The sequence below is a fragment of the Elgaria multicarinata genome, chromosome 16 (assembly GCF_023053635.1).
Source record: "Elgaria multicarinata webbii isolate HBS135686 ecotype San Diego chromosome 16, rElgMul1.1.pri, whole genome shotgun sequence".
In the NCBI taxonomy this organism is placed as follows: Eukaryota; Metazoa; Chordata; class Lepidosauria; order Squamata; family Anguidae; genus Elgaria; species Elgaria multicarinata.
The window spans coordinates 27,667,793-27,687,567 of NC_086186.1; the positions used below are offsets into that span (position 1 = coordinate 27,667,793).

Genomic DNA, 19,775 nt, shown 5'->3' on the forward strand with positions numbered 1-19,775 from the left:
ACTGCAGATCGTTGGTTATCAGGGTGGGTTCTTTGGGGAAAACAGATGTTCATAAGACTGTTGATGAGAACAGTCAGGGTTCGGACGACACACTAGCCCAACGTGGGCAGTCATCCATGATGGGTTAGCATGTCATGTGAACCCAGTCACTACATCTGATCCACTGATAGCCTCATCCTCCAGTAAGATGTTCCATGCTGGATCAGACCAAAGGATTCTCTATCCCAGCGTTCAGTTCCCACAGTGGCCAACCAGTTGGCCATGGAACGCCCCCAAGCAGGACATGAGCGTCATAGCGCCTGCCACATGTTTGCAGCCACAGCCATACAGCCTGGTACCAGAGGTCACTGCATAGCCATTGACAGCCTTAACCTCTGTGAATTTGTCTAATCACCTTTAACACCTGTCCAAGTTGGTGACCGTTGCTACATCTCGTGGTGGCAAATTCCATAGTTTAACTACATGCTGTGTATAGAACTACTTTGTTTTCCCTGTCCTGAATCTCCCACCATTCAGTTTCATGCTATGAATCCAGGTTTCAGTATTTTGAGGCTGTCCACTTTCTCCCCGCCATACATGCTTTTATGCACCTTGATCATGTCCTCGCCTAACCATTTTTCTCTGCTAAAATGCCCCAAATCTACGTTGAGGTTAATCAGAACCTTCTCTGTGGTGGCACCCAGGCTTTGGAATTCTCTGCCCCGGGAGTTGGGCTCCTTCTTTCAACCTTCCAAAGGTCTGTTAAGACAGTTCTTCTAAAACTTGGTTTTAGTGTTTAATGTTTCTCTATTTGGGTATCTAAGTCTGGGGCTTCCTGCCTCATTGTGGATGTTTAATAATTGTGTATTGATGGGTGACATTTTTTTTATTATGTCATTTCATTGTGAATGTAAACTGCATTGAGGGCCACTTGATGATGGAAATGCAGCATATAAATGCCAGAGATAAATATATTGCTATCTGAGCCTTGTGGCTGTAAGATCCAAACACACTTATTAAAAAAAGAGAGCATGACAAAATAGCAAAATCTACTGCTTTTATTTTCCTTTTTTAAACAAGCATGAGGTAGTTGTTGTGTTAAGGAGAAGGGGGAAACACAATAGAGAAATAGCAGTAAAAATGCTACACTAGAACACACGCTACTAATGTTTTTCCTTTTTTATATAAAATTAAATAATATAAAGATGCTCTGAGGAAATAAAAAATAAATTGTCATACATTAAAAAGGAGAGAGAGAGAGAGAGAGAGAGAGAGAGAGAGAGAGAGAGAGAGAGAGAGAGAGATCAATACCTAAAATATTAGGTACAAGAACCTAGGGGCACCATCTGGCAGGGAATTTCTCCTGCGTGAGCCCCAGTGGAATGAAAGGGAGACATGAATGAATGGCGATCCGATTCATGTCAGTGGGGCGTGCACAGGGGGGATTCCCATAGGATTGCGGCCTATGTTAACACAAATGTCCAGGCTGGTGAGGTGACCCAGTTGCTGGAGAAAGGTTCTCTAATTTTCGGAACAAGCTGTTAGAAGCACTCGCAGAGTGTGTAATAAGAAGTTACAGGATCTGTCTGCTGGAAAGGGCGGATGTCCATCAAAACAGGCCAGAAGATGAGGGCTGCTTTCCAGTTGAAATTCAAGAGAATCCAGGCGGCAAAGCTTCCCACAGAGTGCACTTGACGTGGTGTGCAGGTAGTGGAGGCTGGTGGCTCCACTGTCTGTGGGGTAGTGAATCCTTGGATAGAGCACCTGGGCTAGCTCCTTGAGAGTTGTGACTGGATCTGACTGAAACCCACAGCGGATTCACTGCCCCACTGACATCGGAGCCTCCGCTGCACGTGGTTGCATGCTTGAATACTCATCCGTTAAAACCAAAAAGAAAAACCTCCCTGTGTGTAGAAAGTTAGCCATGTCAGGGTGAAGCCTAAATTGAAACCACCTCCTTGGCTTGCGAGTTTTGTGGTTGTGGTTGTTTTATTCCATAGAGGAAGTTCCAACAAGCAAGCCCCCAACACTCCACATCTTAAAGTAGTAAGAACGTAAGAACATAAACTTCATCTAGTCCAGCGCTCTGTTCATACAGTGGCCAACCAGACGTTGACCAGGGACCCACAAGCAGGACACAGGTGCAACAGCACCCTCCCGCCCATGTTCCCCAGCAACTGGTGCACACAGGCTTACTGCCTTGGATACTGGAGGTAGCACATAACCATCAGGGCTAGTAGCCATGGAGAGCCTTCTCCTCCGGGAATTTATACAACGCCCTTTTAAAGCCCTCCAAATTGGTGGCCATCACATCTTGTGGAAGTAAATTCCAGAGTTTAACTATGCGCTGTGTAAAGAAGTCCTTCCTTTTATTGTCCTGAATCTCCCACCAATCAGTTTCATGGGAGGACCACGAGTTCTAGTATTTTGAGAGAGGGGGAAAATGTCTCCCTATTCACATTCTCCACACCATGCATAATTTTGTACCCCTCTATCATGTCTCCCCTCAGCCTCCTTTTTTTTTCCAAGCTGAACAATCCCAGCTGTTGTAACCTTCCCTCATAGGGGAGATGCTCCAGCCCTGGATCGTTTGAGTTGCCCTTTTCTGCACTTTCCCACCCCCACCCCCCCAGTTCTACAATACCTTTTCTGAGGTGTGGTGACCAAAACTATGCACTGTATTCTAAGTGTGGCTGCACCACAGATTTGGTTAAAGGCAGTATGACACTGTCAGTTTTATTCTCAGTTCCTTTTCTAATTGTGCCTAACATGGCATTTGCCTTCTTTACAGCGTCCGCACACTGGGTGGACATTTTCATCGGTCTGTTCACCAGAACCCCAAGATCTCTTTCTTGGTCGGTCGCCACCAGCTCAGATCCCATCAGGTCATACTTGAAGTTGGGGCTTTTTTGGAAATTGGTACAATCCAGGAAAAGCTGCATACTACTCCGTTCAGGTGAATGTATAAGCCAGACCTAAAAAACTGCAGCTCTCGGCCACTGCCTCACTGGACCAGGTGTTTGCATGCAGCAGCAGCTTTCCATACAAGCTGGGCAACCTTCTTCACACTGCTGCAAATCTACAGTGACCTGGAGTTGCAGCAGTATGGAGGGAAGAGGGAAAAGGATCCTACCTACTCAACCAGATAGCTCAGCGCTGGTGGAAGTGGCCACTCTCTGACCAATATGCGTCTTACTGGAGAAGGTGGGATGGGGAGGAATTCCAGGGAATATCACAGTGGTCAGCCCGTATTTCTGGACAGTTCCTCCCGCGTCCCTGCCCACCCCACACACTTCCCTGCATCTGGTTGTGAGGAAGAGGTTGGCTGAAACTAAGGGGCCTCTTTTAACCCTTCGACGAGCTTGTGTGAGCCATGGGCCAACTGGGGTCTATCCTACGGGTCGCCAGCTGTGTAGCACTGATGGAAAGGTATTAGAATCATAGAATCATAGACTAGCAGAGTTGGAAGAGGCCTACAAGGCCATCGAGTCCAACCCCCTGTTCAATGCAGGAATCCACCCTAAAGCATCCCTGACAGACGGTTGTCCAGCTGCCTCTTGAAGGCCTCTAGTGTGGGAGAGCCCACAACCTCCCTAGGTAACTGGTTCCATTGTCGTACTGCTCTAACAGTCAGGAAGTTTTTCCTGATGTCCAGCTGGAATCTGGCTTCCTTTAACTTGAGTCCTTTATTCCGTGTCCTGCACTCTGGGAGGATCGAGGATTACTGAAGTGACTAAAGGCAAGTTAGAAAAGGCTTGCTGTGTTGTTCACACAGAGTGGTTCCCTTTGTAGGGTTCAATTGTAGAAAGATGCCAAACTTTTTTTTTCCCCCTGGGAGAAAAAGACAGGAATCTACATTGTCCTTAAGTAATAAACCTACTTAAAACAGAATACCATTAGCCAACACTTTTCATTACAGCTACGCTTATGCCGCTGCAGGAGGAACTCTGGCTAAATGTGGTTGTTACAAGAGGTGCTACATGGTGCAGGAAACCCCAGTTCTTCTCCTGATGTGGTGCAAGTGTAAACACAGCAATCATGCCGGTACTTGTGCCCAATTGCAGCGCGTTTCATTGCCCACATGGATGTAGACACAGCTGACATTTCGAACAGGCAAGGCAAGTTGGCCATAACGCCTGCAGTGCCAGTGAATGTATTTCAGAACTAAACGGACGTGACCACTTACTGAATTTCCAGTTGCCTCTTTAACCATCCTGATGCTTATACAAGATAATCCCACCCAAGCAACCGTGATTGGAAAATGCCATCTGATTCAGTGTTAGACTGGAGACAGACATCATTTTTAAGAGAGTTGAAAGTGGCTTTAGAAAGACAAACACTTCCTGTGCTGGGCATGAGAAGGTCTTTTGTCCCACTGTTACCTCTAGTCAAGCAGGTTTGGGAGGTTTTTGAAACAATACAAAACCCTACCAATGTATCCAGGGGTAGAAGTGGGATGAGTATATAAACCCATCACCAGCTGGCTCTCTCTCAAACTGCCTTCCGCTCTAAAGGAGCGATCATCTGCCTCTAGCCTTGCTTTTCTCTTTAAGTGGACTTCTGCAGCAGCAGGGTAGGGGTGGAATTCTTTCGCCTTAACTGAAAAGTGTTTGCAAAAATCGAAATTTATGTTATCTTAATGTAACTTTATTTTCAGCATTCCCAGTAACGGATGCTGTTGGATTTGGGGATTTAAAAAGGAGAGGGGTAGAAGTATTAATTTTGGCAAACTGACACTTAATGTTATTAAAATATTAATACTTTTGAAAAGAAATTATCAAGAAGTCTTTAAGACTTATTTTTTTAAAAATCCCTTAAGGCTGAATTTCAAAAGCACCTCTTTCCCTTAATGCTGCCTATGTCGTTACCAGGGTCAGTACCAGACATTGGCAAACACGGGCCGCTGACACCCTCCCCTGTCCCCGTTAAGGAACCCACGAACTACGAACCAACGGCATGGTGTGTTGGTGATGGTCCAATGAGACACAGGTTCCATGCTGTTTAGACCCTGCATCAGCAAAGGGAGAGCCCCGCCCACCATGCTGGGCGATAGCACAAGGGATTCTGGGATTCTCCGATTCCTCTCCACCTCTGCTTCCTTTTGCTCAGGAAGTTCAGGCCCTCTGCTCTGCCCACTTGTCAAAAGCTGGAACCTGTTTACCTTGCGCAAGGCAGAGGAGCAGATCAACGCCACTCGTCCTGATGGCCCAAGGTCCACCATGCAAGTCCCATGGGACAATCAAGGCATTTCCCCTACGGTGACTGGCTGCACGGCAGCCACCACAGGGCGGCAGCGTGGGATGGTGCAGGCCGGAGGGGAATGACCTGAGGAGGGCCTTGCCTTGCGCCCCTTGGCAAAAAGTTTGCTAGGCTCTCAGCAGCCTCTCTGCAGAGTGGAGATTGCAGGAGGCATGGGGAGAGAAATGACCCACGAGGCCAGGGGGGAAAACAGCCTCTGGGCTCCCCAAACAACGGCAAAATACTTGGGGGGGGGGAGCAGGGAGGTCTCTTTAGTCAAAACTTTGTGGAGGCTCCGCTGTACCCCCTTCAAACTGTGAGTTGTGGGTCTGTTTAGTAGCATCATGGGCTAAGCCTTACGGAAAAGGGATTATATTACTTCTAGCTCTGCTGTGGTCACGGGTTTAATCAGCGCTCTCTTCAAAGATGGTGGACGCAGGCCATGTTCTCAAACATGGAGGGAGAACTGACGATACGAGAGAGGCCGCTGCACAGGAGGGCTCGAGGCTGGCCGGTGGTGAAGGCATCGCATGAGCTCGACTGCGTGTTCTCTCCCCCTTCCTGAAGGGAGCCGGAGTCCCCACTCCCCACAGAGTCCAGGCTTTCACCAGCCTTGAGGAAGCCAGTGGCCATCTCTAGAGACCTGGCAGCCATTTTGTGAGCCTGCCGGTCAGTTCTTCGCAAGGCGCCGGGGGTCTCAACGCCGCCTGCTTGGTCCTGGGATTCTTTGCTGAGTCTCTTAGGGGAGCTGGGAGCAACCCCTTGAGACAGGTCCTCTGTGGGGAGGTGTTCAGGGTCACAGTCCTCAGAGAGAGCCACTTCTGAGGCCAGCATGTGAAACTGAGAGTCACAATCTCGGTCGGAGGCCAAGAAATCGGAATGGACAATGACCTCTGCTTCCATCTGGTTGAAGCTGCTGGGCGCGTGCTCCTTGCTCACTTCGTTCTACATTGGAAACAGATGAGGGAAAGAGAGGGAACACTGGTGAACTATTTCCACCTGGGCCTATGATGTAGGCCCGACGGAACAGCAGAAGAAATCTGTCCCGTCACAAAAGCATCCCATTCTCATTTCTATATTGCTTTTCCACATCAGATAATTAACTGGTTAAAAGGGTGCACCTGAGTAATTGGGGCAGATTGTAATGCAAGCACTCACAAAACGTTGCCTGGCGTCCTCTTGGAAGAGGCATTCTCCTCATACACAGAAGGGAAGGCCTCTTCCAACATGGTGCCAAATATATACAGGCATGCCTCTTCTAAAAACAAACATACCAGGATCTGCCCTTTTATCCGGAACTTTTGCTTTATTCTTGTCAATGTAATTCACTAGTTAAATTGACCGTTCAGACAAGACAATAGTCAATCGTAGGTTAATAGTCAACTCCACGGTTGCTTATGATTATAATCAACCATGGTGTGGATTAAGGCCAGCGTCAAGTTGAATATTAGTCAACAGTGCATTTGATTGACACATCTCCCCCCTTCAGTCCTCCCACCGATATCCCATCAGCCATTGCAAGTTCTGCCAGTTGGACTAGAGCGGCAGCAACTGCTTTGGTCACTCTTGCCAGGGGACTCTGTAGCCACTGAAAATAACCAACTGTGGGTGATGAAGTAGTCAATGGTGCCTGACACACGACACAATAACCAACGGTTGTTCAAATAATCAACTCTGCACAGCGTTGGTTATTTGCGTTGGTTAGCTCAGCTGAATAACAGACAACAAAATAATAAACTGTTGACTATTTAACCCAGTGTTTACACTTGGGTTTTGTATATTATGGTTTTAGTTGTAAACTGCCCAGGGAGCCTTGGTTGTTGGGCAGTATAAATATGTAAATAATAACAACAACAACAACAATAACAACAACAACACACGTACGATGTCCCTGAGTGGCAGCTGCTCCTTCCACCGTCACGGATTGCTCACCAACACCTGCAGGTGAGTGGCCAATCTGCAGAGGCATAACGCGCCGCCCCTGCCACTGGACAGGCGTGAGCGAGTGGTGAACAGTCGCAATAAGAGCGACAGCCACTGCCCTTCCTATGTCGTAGAGGAAAGGAGAGGGATTCACTGCCACCACAGGCAACAGCATGGCATCAACAGAGTCCCTGTGGAGCCCGGAGGGAGAGACCAGGCAATGTGGGCTGTTCTTCCTCCTCCCCAGTGATTGGCACTGAGATTTGCCAGGGTGTTGGAAGCCTAATGAAGCCAACCCCTAACAGCAGCCCTAGGGGGTGTGCTTTGCCTATAGGTTGGAATTCCTTCTAATGTTGTCACGTACAGTGAGCAGAAGCCAGGAATCTAAACAGAACCTCACAGTCACATGAGCCGATTAAACAGGAAGAAGGCGACCCAAACAGGAAGTGTCCCCCTGCTGGGAATACGCACCGTAACGACCTCATAAACCAGAGCTTGCAACAGGAGCTTTTGGCCCCCGTTGGGCGCCATCTTCAACGATCCGTTCAGAGCCATGGTGGGCTCCTTTGGAACTGGGTCTCCATAGCTAGCAATGCTATTTGCCCAGCTGGTCAGCGGTTTCTCCCAAGGAGGCTACAGGATGGAAAGGAAAGGAAATTATTTGTGGTGCCCTTCATTCTTCTCTTCTCCAGGCTAAACATGCCCAGCTCATTCAGTCTCTCTTCATAGGGCTTTGTTTCTAGACCCCTGATCAACCTGGTTGCCCTCCTCTGAACACGCTCCACCTTGTCTGCGTCCTTCTTGAATTGTGGAGCCCAGAACTGGACACAATATGGTTTTTAGCTCTCTAAATTGTTTTAAATTTTGAATTTTTATATTTTCATGCTGTATTCTATTATAATAAATAAATAAATAAATATAAATAAATAATCTTACCAGCAGATAACCCCACAACACCAAGTGTTTCACGCCCCCCCCCCCATGTTTTCACTGTTCTTTGTGCAGGGTTTTCCCCATTCTAAAAGGATGAAATACTTCTTTTAAGGCGTAGTTACTAGCAGTAAGGGCCTTAAACTGAAATATGTTGGTATTTGGAGTATTTTGACCCCACCACCACTGGAATATGGTCCCTTAAAGTTTGGGTACACAATAAACAAGGAAAGCAAACTTCAATTATCTTAACACAAGCAGGACATATTATGCCGAAAATATAGCTTGCAACGTGTCATGGTTACTGTGACCCAGATCCCATGGGGTCAGCAGAAACCGTGATGGCTCCTTCCCCCCCCCCCCCAAGAAATCTGCTATTTTAAAAACAGATGCTGAGCTTTATACCACATTTCTAGGGGATGCAAACGGAATTCCTTCTCCAACAACACTGACAGAAATTGGTATCTGATCTGTCAAGAATGGTTTATGTAGGAGGAAATTAAAGGCTTAAAGCAACTGATGGGTGATAAAAAGCCGGCGTTTTATTCAGCTGCTTCTGGTGGCTAAAACTGACCAGGGCAATATTTTAAAAAATCGGAGGTGGGCTGGGGTTAGTTCATCAAAGGCACCAGGACAACGGAAATGAATTTGCAAAGACAGGATTAGCTAGCAGGGCCTCTCAGTGGCTAGGTTGAGTAGGGAAAGGTGGTGGGGATGGGGCGGCTGGGTTCCAAGACAGAATACACACACACACCACACACACACACTTGTTCAAATTCAAAACAGCTCAGTTAGAACCAAGGCATGGCAATGCCTTCCCCTTCATGTTTCCGGGAAAAAAGGAAAAAAGAGGGGTGTTCGTCCACATTTCCCCAGCAGCTTTAAGCTAGGGAGCGATACAGTCAGTCTTGAAGAAGTTCCCAACTGGGTGGGTCTCTTCCCTTCTCTCACCAAATGCTGAAAGCGGTGGAGAACTGGGCAGGTTTCATCACAGGCCGTGTATCTGCTCCCCCCTAGCGGCCGGCCTGGGCCGTAGAGAGCAGGTGGAAGACACCATCCTGACCAGCTCAAAGCTGAAATGGAAGCACTGGGGACTGCTGGCATCTAAACAGTGCAGGCCAAAATCCCTCTCGAGCCCACAAGGGTCATGAAAGCCCTGGGTTGCCACCTTTTTGGCAGGTCGATCCCATAATAAAGGTGTAGGGCTGTGTGTGTGTGTGTGTGTGTGTGTGTGTGTGTGTGTGTGTGTGTGTATAAGAGTCGGGCAAGAAATTATTCATTAGACCCTGTCCCCCTTTCCAGATGATTCATAGAATCATAGAAAGCAGAGTTGGAAGGGGCCTACAAGGCCATCGAGTCCAACCCCCTGCTCAATGCAGGAATCCACCCTAAAGCATCCCCGACAGATGGTTGTCCAGCTGCCTCTTGAATGCCTCTAGTGTGGGAGAGCCCACAACCTCCCTAGGTAACTGATTCCACCGTCGCACTGCTCTAACAGTTAGGAAGTTTTTCCTGATGTCCAGCTGGAATCTGGCTTTCTTTAACTTGAGCCCGTTATTCCGTGTCCTGCACTCTGGGAGGATCGAGAAGAGATCCTGGCCCTCCTCTGTGTGACAACCTTTTAAGTATTTGAAGAGTGCTCTCATGTCTCCCCTCAATCTTCTCTTCTCCAGGCTAAACATGCCCAGTTCTTTCAGTCTCTCTTCATAGGGCTTTGTTTCTAGACCTCTGATCATCCTGGTTGCTTCATCCTGGTTGATTCATGCAAGCAAGCCATGCTGTGTGCCCAAAACAGTACAGGTCTGTCTAGAGCAGCCTTCCTCAACCTGGGGCGCTCCAGATGTGTTGGACTACAACTCCCAGAATGCCCCAGCCAGGCGGCTGGGGCATTCTGGGAGATGCAGTCCAACACATCTGGAGCGCCCCAGATTGAGGAAGGCTGCTCTAGAGGCTTCCATATATGCCTGCTCCGTTCAGCTGAGCACGGACAGCCAACGCCACGCAATGATTTTCTTTAAAGGTGTCAGTCTGGCTCCACAGGGGAGTCTTGGGCCTAATCTACACCAAGCAGGATATTGCACTATGAAAGCGGTATGAAAGCGGTACATAAAAGGCAGGAGCCACACGACTGCATTATAGCAGTATTGAAGTGCACTGCAGGATCTACGCTACTGCTTTATAGTGTTACTGAGTTGTCACTGCTGCTTCTTCATTTTTTTCATTCGTAATTGTTGTATTTAATGTATTGTTATAATGTATTGTTATATTGTTTCAATCAATTTTCATTCATTTCAAGGTGTAAGCCACCTTGAGTGTCATTTTTTGGTAGAAAGGCAGGGCACCAACCAAATCAAGAAATAATTAAATAAAATACCAGGCCTGTTCAGAAGACAAGGTGGTTAAGCCAGAAAGCCAGGCCTTGTTCAGAAGACACCTTAAACCATGGCTTTAACAACAGTGAACAAGGCTTTTTGCTTTATTCATCATGGTTATTATTATTATTATTATTATTATTATTATTATTATTATTATTATTATCATTAATTTATATAGCACCATCAATGTACATGGTGCTGTACAGAGTAAAACAGTAAATAGCAAGACTCTGCCGCATAGGCTTACAATCTAATAAAATCATAGTAAAACAATAAGGAGGGGAAGAGAATGCCAACAGGCACAGGGTAGGGTAAGCAGGCACAGGGTAGGGTAAAACTAACAGTAAAAAGTCTGCACAACATCAAGTTTTAAAAGCTTTAGGAAAAAGAAAAGTTTTTAGTTGAGCTTTAAAAGCAGCGATTGAACTTGTGGATCTCAAATGTTCTGGAAGAGCGTTCCAGGCGTAAGGGGCAGCAGAAGAAAATGGACGGAGCCGAGCAAGGGAAGTAGAGGCCCTTGGGCAGGCGAGAAACATGGCATCAGATGAGCGAAGAGCACGAGCGGGGCAACAGTGTGAGATGAGAGAGGAGAGATAGGAAGGAGCTAGACCGTGAAAAGCTTTGAAGGTTAACAGGAGAAGTTTATATTGGATTCTGAAGTGAATTGGAAGCCAGTGAAGAGATTTCAGAAGCGGAGTAACATGGTCAGAGCGGCGAGCCAAGAAGATGATCTTTGCGGCAGAGTGGTGAACAGGTGCTGTACAGAGTAAAACAGTAAATAGCAAGGCCCTGCCGCATAGGCTTACAATCTAATAAAATCATAGTAAAACAATAAGGAGGGGAAGAGAATGCAAACAGGCACAGGGTAGGGTAAGCAGGCACAGGGTAGGGTAAAACTAACAGTATAAAGTCCGCACAAGGTGTCTCCTGAACACAGCCCAGTTTTCTGGCTTAACCACCATGGTTAAAGCCATGGTTTAAGGAGTCTTCTGAATGGGGCCACTGCCTCCATGGCAGAGGTAGAAATTGAATCCAGATCCATGGCCAATTTCCCACACATTAGACCACACCAGCATAATGTCCAGCTTTAATAAATTGCCACCCTAGCAAATGGTGTCTGCCGAACTAAAGCCACCTGGCTGCCCATCCCCTTCTCTTGGGCTCCAGTTTGATGGGCGCTTTCTCTGGACGCTGGGTACTCCAGTGCCAGCCAGGGACCAAGAAGAAATGGGTGACTGATGGAAATGTGGAATCCCACACACTCGCCACGCAATTGTTTTAGTCGATCTCTTAATTGCCTTACACATTCTCCACAGGCTACGAAGACAGACATAAACAGATTAACTAAATTAGGCCAATTAAACATTCCCTAATGAAACGAAATGCTCCAGACAAACTCTGGGAAGAATTAAGTGTGGGGGGGGGGGGGCGGAGGAAGGGAGGGAAAGCAAAGATGGCAGAAAAATGACTGGCTGCAAGGAAATGAAACCAGCCACAGAGGAATTTCAGAGCAAAATGCACCATGGCGGAGACCTTGTAGAGCAGGCACACCTGTCCATCTGAAAAATATGGCAGCCTGCAGCACCCTGCTCTGGAAATCTGTGCACATCACACTGTCCTCCTGCAGAAGCTGGCAAGAAAGTCCCAGGAAAGCAAGATGGGACCTAAATCCCTGGTGGCATCTTGTATTCTGGCCACAGACTTTGCTGATGTCGGACTCAGCCCATAGAAGGACAGGATGTAATGACATCAATAAAATCTGGGAAATGGGAAATGACAGCCATAGCAGTGCTCACTTGCGGTTCTCAAGGATGTGATTTGGTCCAGTTTTATACCGCAGAGGTTCCCTCTGGCACTCCAGTTTGAATAATATTTTCTACACTGTTAGGGTGACCATATGGAAAGGAGGACAGGGCTCCTGTATCTTTCACAGTTGTATAGAAAAGGGAATTTCAGCAGGTGTCATTTATATGCATGCAGCACCTGGTGAAATTCCAAGCAAGCTGACCTCTTCTTGGAAGATCAAGTTTGGAGGTGCCTGTGGAATTTCACCTAAAGCAAAAGTGCATGGGGGTGGGGGAGGGTTCCTCCTGAAGGAATTTCAAGGGAAATCAAAAGAGTTTTGAGAAGACTAGCAACATTTCTTGAGGTGGTGGGGGGGGGGTGATGTGTGTTGCACACCCATTTATTATAAAGTGGGTGCCATTTAGCAGCCATTAAGAGCTTTCTAGTCAACTAACCAGAGAGGTATAACATTAAAAATGTGTGGACTCTCTATTTCGTACAATTTAAAGGCATGGTTCTTGGCTACCCTATTTTTCTTGGTTAGGCCTCATCTAGAGTATTGCGTCCAGTTCTGGGCTCCACAATTCAAGAAGGGTGCAGACAAACTGGAGCGTGTTCAGAGGAGGGCAACCAGGATGATCAGGGGTCTGGAAACAAAAGCCCTATGAAGAGAGACTGAAAGAACTGGGCCTGTTTAGCCTGGAGAAGAGAAGATTGAGGGGAGACATGAGAGCAGTCTTCAAATACTTGAAAGGTTGTCACACAGAGGAGGGCCAGGATCTCTTCTCGATCCTCCCAGAGTGCAGGACACGGAATAATGGGCTCAAGTTACAGGAATCCAGATTCCGGCTAGACATCAGGAAAAACTTCCTGACTGTTAGAGCAGTACGACAATGGAATCAGTTACTGAGGGCTCTCCCACAATAGAGGCATTCAAGAGGCAGCTTGACAACCATTTGTCAAGTATGCTTCAGGGTGGATTCCTGCATGGAGCAGGGCTTGGACTCGATGGCCTTATAGGCCCCTTCCAACTCTGCTATTCTATGATTGTATGATTCTTACGAACAAACTTTTCTCTACACCATGATTATCCGTGGGTCTGGGCTGCTTGGACCATATTCCTCCAGCTTTAGAAGAGGATTTTTATTTTATTATTGCATTTATATCCCGCCTTTTTTCCTGCAAGGAACCCAAGGCGGCGTACATAATCCTCCTCCTCTCCATGTTATCCTCACAACAACAACCCTGTGAGGTCGGTTGGGCTGAGAGTCTGGGACTGGCCCAAAGTCACCCAGTTGGTTTCCATGGCCGAGTGGGGACTAGAACCCGGATCTCCTGACTCCCAGTCCAACACTCTAGCTGCTACACCACACTGGTGTAATTCATTACCAGGTACAATTCAAGCTACAGGGTTTAACCTAGAAAAAAAGCCCAGCAAGTTTGGAACCAGATTATCTCCCTCCCATCATAACCTGCCCACTTCTTTGATTAAGATCTGCATCAGAGGCCTTGCTCTGGGTATCACCGCCTTCAGAAGTGAGGCAAGTGGTAACGAGAGGTAGTCGGGGCCTTCTCAGTAGTGGCATCACAATTGCAGAATGTTCTCCCCAAAGACATTCTGCTGGTGCCAACGTTGTTGTCACTTCATTCAGCGTCAGACGAATTTTATTCTCTTAGACTTTTAAATCTGTTTATTGCAATTGATTTTGAGTTCAGCCGTTGGATCAGAACACTTTTGTGTTGTGTTGTAATGTTAACCATCTTGGAAACTTCAGCTGAAAGGGAGCCCAGACATCTTTTAAATCAATGGTGGGGAACCTTGGGCGATGCACATATTGTTAGACTACCTCATCACTAATCATTAGCCTGCTGGCTTCAATTGATGGGAGCTGGGGTACAACAAAATCTAGGTTCCCCATCAATGTTTTAAACAATACATTAAATGAAATATCCATTAGGTATATTTCATATATTTCATATATCCATTAGATATATTTCATTAGGTATATTTCATTTCTCGGTTGGACTACTGCAACCTTCTTCTCACTGGCCTTCCTTCTTCTCACATCAGTCCACTGGTTTCTGTTCACCACTCTGCTGCTAAGATCATCTTCTTGGCTCGCCGCTCTGACCATGTTACTCCACTGCTGAAATCTCTTCATTGGCTTCCAATTCACTTCAGAATCCAATATAAACTTCTCCTGTTGACCTACAAAGCTTTTCACTGTCTAGCTCCTTCCTATCTTTCCTCTCTCATCTCACACTATTGCCCCGCTCGTGCTCTTCGCTCCTCTGATGCCATGCTTCTCACCTGCCCAAGGGTCTCTACTTCCCTTGCTCGGCTTCGTCCATTTTCTTCGGCTGCCCCTTATGCCTGGAACACTCTTCCAGAACATTTGAGAACTACAAGTTCAATCGCAGCTTTTAAAGCTCAGCTAAAAAAATTTCTTTTTCCTAAAGCTTTTAAAACTTGATTTTGTTCTGACTTTTATACTGCCTGTTTGGTGCATTCTCTTCCCCTCCTTATTGTTTTATTATGATTTCATTAGAATGTAAGCCTATGCGGCAGGGTCTTGCTATTTATTGTTTTACTCTGTACAGCACCATGTACATTGATGGTGCTAAATAAATAAATAAATAAATAAATAATAATAGGTATGGCCAGCCAGAGCCACATTAAATTGGTTTGACACCTGCTTCAGGCCTACGGATGGCCAATTGGCTAGCCCTTCTCCAGGCATTCAAAGCAGTAACACAAGGTGAAGGATTGTCTAAAATGTTTAAAGCTAAAGAATGCATCCTTTCCACTCCCATTAAAATGTTAGGAAACAACATTCAACCCTTCCAGTGCTGAAGGGCCTCAGCCAAGCAGTTAGGGTATTTCCTCTTGCAAGTGGTTTTGGGGCGGGGGGAGAAGAAGAGGTGTCCCCACAAAAGGTGACTAAGGGGCGCCTGGCCATACCTTCTGTTTGACGTAGCCCATGCTGCCATCAAGAGCACTGTCGTGGATGAGGCCCTGCGCTTCACTCAGTTCCATGACGTCTGTCGGCGGCGAGGGAGCGTCGTCAGAGATCGGGGTCATGAGGGACTCCAGTTCGTGGGAGTTAGAGGGGGTCACAGGAAGCGGTGGCGCTTGCCGGCTCCGGTGATAGTACGCGTGGTTCCCGGCTGCTTGGGAATCCAGACCTGGCACAGACTCCCTGCTGGAGGGATCACGAGAATAAACGTTCAGCCACCAGAAAATAAATGCCCCCCTCCCGCCCCCTCCAGTTCAGCAAACACAGCCCCCGAGACCCACACTATCCAAACGTCCCAGAAGCATCCCACGGGCAATGGTACCGCATGCAGCGGGATGCACTCCTGTCGTCCAGCTCTCAGCATCCGTCACCCACTAAGGTTTACTGATGGTACTACTGCTAGGGCCCATGGCACTGACGAATTCACACTTGACCAGTAGTAGTTTGGCATTCAATTACTGCTCTTTCGCTTGCTGTGAGTTGCCGAGAAATCTCCGCTTGGGAGTCCTGCAGCTGAAGCACGACCTCCAAGCCCACAACCAGAAATATGGTGATGAGGGGGCCTAATGAGGCAGAATGAGGTGGTAAAGTCCTGAGCAGACAGTAGAACTTCCTATTCTACTGGTGGGACGTGGGAGAGGGATGGACATCAGGAAAAACTTCCTGACTGTTAGAGCAGTACGACAATGGAACCAGTTACCCAGGGAGGTTGTGGGCTCTCCCACACTAGAGGCCTTCAAGAGGCAGCTGGACAAGCATCTGTTGGGGATGCTTTAGGGTGGATTCCTGCATTGAGCAGGGGGTTGGACTCATAGAATCATAGAATAGCAGCGTTGGAAGGGGCCTACGAGGCCATCGAGTCCAACCCCCTGCTCAATGCAGGAATCCACCCTAAAGCATCCCTGACAGATGGTTGTCCAGCTGCCTCTTGAATGCCTCTAGTGTGAGAGAGCCCACAAGTTCCTTAGGTAACTGATTCCACTGTCGCACTGCTCTAACAGTTAGGAAGTTTTTCCTGATGTCCAGCCGGAATCTGGCTTCCTTTAACTTGAGCCCGTTATTCCGTGTCCTGCACTCTGGGAGGATCGAGAAGAGATCCTGGCCCTCCTCTGTGTGACAACCTTTTAAGTATTTGAAGAGTGCTATCATGTCTCCCCTCAATCTTCTCTTCTCCAGGCTAAACATGCCCAGTTCTTTCAGTCTCTCTTCATAGGGCTTTGTTTCTAGACCTCTGATCATCCTGGTTGCCCTCTTCTGAACACGCTCCAGCTTGTCTGCATCCTTCTTGAATTGTGGAGCCCAGAACTGGACACAATACTGGACTCGATGGCCTTGTAGGCCCCTTCCAACTCTGCTATTCTATGATTCTATGATTTCTCTGTTGTGGCACCCCAGCTGTGGAATGGCCTCCCATTGGAGGCCCGACTGGTGCCGGCACTGGTTTCATTTTGGCGCCAAGTCAAGACATGGCTTTTTAACAAAGCCTTTGATGGCTAAATTCACCAAGCCTGTATATAGTTTTGATTGGTTTAATCGGTTTTACTGTTTTTAAATTCTGTACTGATTTTAGCTTTTTAATGGTTTATTTTGTTTTTAGCTGTGAATATATATTTATTGTTTTATATTGTTGGTATGATTTTATCTGTACTCCACCCTGAGATCCCTGTGAGATAGGGCGGGATACAAATGTCTAAATAAATAAATAAACGTTGTATGTAGGGGAATAACCATTGTAAAATATGTGCTCAATAAAACAGAACTCCCTGCATGAAGAAAACCAGCATAGCAGGGAGGGTCAAGGTTTGAGGCAGCCTTTTGTCTGTTCTGCTAGTTTTCTACTTGCGGGGATATATATATATATATATATATATATATATATATCATATTGAAGCATTAAAAAATGGAACCCCCTGCTTGCAGCTTGACGTGGTAGAATCCATTCGGCCAACTCACAGTTCTGCTAATTCATTCTGCTAATTCATTGAGCTCCTTGAACAGAGGGCAGGATACAAATAGGACCGAGAGACAGGCAAGGTTGCTTGCTTCTATTGGGTTCAGCGTACCTCAGGCCAGGGTAACGCAACACCTACCTCGGTTTGTTGTTGCGAAAGCTAGCACACATGCAGAAGAGGACGCACAGCAACCCCAAGCAGACTCCCACGATGATCCCCGTGACAGAGTGAACGTCCAGCATATCTGGCAGGTGAAGGACACAGGAGACAGTCAACATTTCCAGAAAGAGGAGAAACCAAAGAGAACAGGGTAAAACCGGGGGCACGCCAAGGTGTACCTTGCCCTGGATGGAACAGCAGGCGTTTTTGTAAAGGCAGAAGGAACAAGAAGACGGTACCTGAGAATTTCTCCCGCAAGGTTTGCACGTCCTTCACGGTGGAGTACGGCCCTGACCCGACGGCCGTTTTCGCTCCCATCTTGAAGAAATACCTGGTGTCGCTCTCCAGCCCGTGAACTTCAGTGCTAAATATATTACCTGAACAAAAGAGGAATTCAAGATGTGCTCAACCCTTTCAGACTGCAGTTAATAACACTGCTGATGTTTCACTGCTGCCATGTAGGTACAAGTGGAAGCTGGGTTCTTCTCCGAACACACACACACACACTGCACGCACACGCACTAGTTTTAGACGCATTTACACATATTAACCTTCTTTTGTCAGTAGAGTCCACATCTCGTCTGGCTGAGTGTGGTTGGCATTGTACAAGATGACGTACTCCACGATTATGCCATTGGGTTCGGAGGGGGGGCACCAGTGAACCTGAACAGCATACGGGTTGATCGGGTGCAACCGCAAATCGGAGGGAGGAGTTGATGGCCCTACATGAACAGAAGAGGATGCAAAAGGAGAAGGGCTTAGCAGACATGCATCAAGGCCACAAAATGAACATTTATTTATTTTGTATTTATTTATTTATTACATTTCTATACCGCCCAATAGCCAGAGCTCTCTGGGCCGTTCACAAAAATTAAAAACATTCAAAGTACAAAACGACAGTATAAAACCATAATATAAAATACAATATAAAAGCTCAACCAGATCAAAACAGCAGCAATGCAAAATTACAAATTTAAAACACCGAGTTAAAATTTATTTATAGACTGTTAAAAAGCTGGGAGAATAAAAAGGTCTTCAACTGGCGTCTAAAAGCATATAATGTAGGTGCCGAGTGAACCTCCTTAGGGAGCTCATTCCACAGCCGCGGTGCCACAGCAGAGAAGGCCCTCCTCCTGGTAGCCACCTGCCTCACTTCCTTTGGCAGGAGCTCGCGGAGAAGGACCCCTGAGGATGACCTTAGGGTCTGGGCAGGTACATACGGGAGGAGGCGTTCCTTCAGATAGCCTGGCCCCAAGCTGTTTAGGGCTTTAAATGTTAATACCAGCACTTTGAATTGGGCCCGTACCTGGACTGGCAGCCAATGAAGCTGCAAAAGGACTGGCGTAATGTGGTCTCGTCAGCCAGTCCCTGTTAGTAAATGGGCTGCCCTGTTTTGTACCTGTTGAAGCTTCCGGACCATTTTCAAAGGCAGCCCCACGTATAACGCATTGCAGTAATCCAAACAAGAGGTTATCAGAGCCTGGATAACTGTAGCTAGGCTATCACTGTCCAGATAAGGGTGCAGTTGGTATATCAGCCTGAGCTGATAAAAGGTGCTCTTTGCCACTGAGTTCACCTGTGACTCAAGTGACAGTTCTGGATCCAAGAGCACCCCCAAACTACGGACCCGATCCTTTAGGGGGAGTGCAACCCCGTCCAGGACAGGGCAAACATCACCTCGCCGGACAGATGAACCACCCGCTAACAGTACCTCTGTCTTGTCTGGATTGAACTCCTGAACATCTTGAACTCTTGCTGCTCCCAGCTACAAACTATTTGTGGCCGGAATGTAAGGGTGGATTCTGCCCAGCCATTGATTCAAAGGGGGATTAGGAGCTACGAAAGAGACGGGTTTCCAGAACTTTGCTAGAGAAGGCCCTACACATTTTCAGACTCTTCTACAGGAGCATTTAGTTGCCCACGGATTAAGATTTGCCTCAGAAGCACTTCTCCAGGATCCATCATTGTCACAGGTGAAGCAGCTAGTGAGTAGAGATAGGGCCTTTTCTGTAGTGGCACCCTGCTAACAAACGGGAATACATTAACATGTACAACAATAAAAAAAATTGAACCCAACAGCAGCCTGATCAGATAAAATCAGGTCTAAACTCTAAAAAAGAAGAATCTAAAAAGTTTGGGGGAATGACACATTTCTGTGCTTGCACCCGGTTTGTTGTCCTGCCAGGCTGCGATTGCATTCTGTTTTCTTTTTAGTATTGTTATACATTTCAATTTGGTAATGTTTTTGCCTGTATTGAAAGCCACTCTGGGAATTTTTTTTAAAAAAAATTGAGGAGTGGGATATTAAAACACCTAGATAAATAATAAAAAGTTGGCTAGACACTTGATTTAAAAAAGAAAAAAGGTGACGCTTTTGTGTGGTAGCTAAATTCTGAGTTCTACACCTAGGAAAAAGA

At 46.8% G+C, this 19,775-nt stretch overlaps 1 protein-coding gene across 2 annotated transcripts in view; it reads right to left on the bottom strand.

Moving 5' to 3' along the window:
- Positions 1–1,022: 1,022 nt before the first annotated feature.
- IGDCC4 (immunoglobulin superfamily DCC subclass member 4) overlaps positions 1,023–19,775 on the bottom strand; it is a 102,291-nt gene continuing 83,538 nt past the window's right edge. For both annotated transcript variants that reach the window (XM_063142436.1, XM_063142435.1), the window contains exons 15-20: positions 17,910–18,080; positions 17,598–17,735; positions 17,338–17,443; positions 15,193–15,430; positions 7,612–7,773; positions 1,023–6,162 (exon numbers count right to left, since the gene is read on the bottom strand). In XM_063142436.1, coding sequence (XP_062998506.1) covers positions 5,638–6,162; positions 7,612–7,773; positions 15,193–15,430; positions 17,338–17,443; positions 17,598–17,735; positions 17,910–18,080 — 1,340 coding nt within the window. In that variant the 3' untranslated portion in view covers positions 1,023–5,637. The remainder of the gene's footprint in view (positions 6,163–7,611; positions 7,774–15,192; positions 15,431–17,337; positions 17,444–17,597; positions 17,736–17,909; positions 18,081–19,775) is intronic.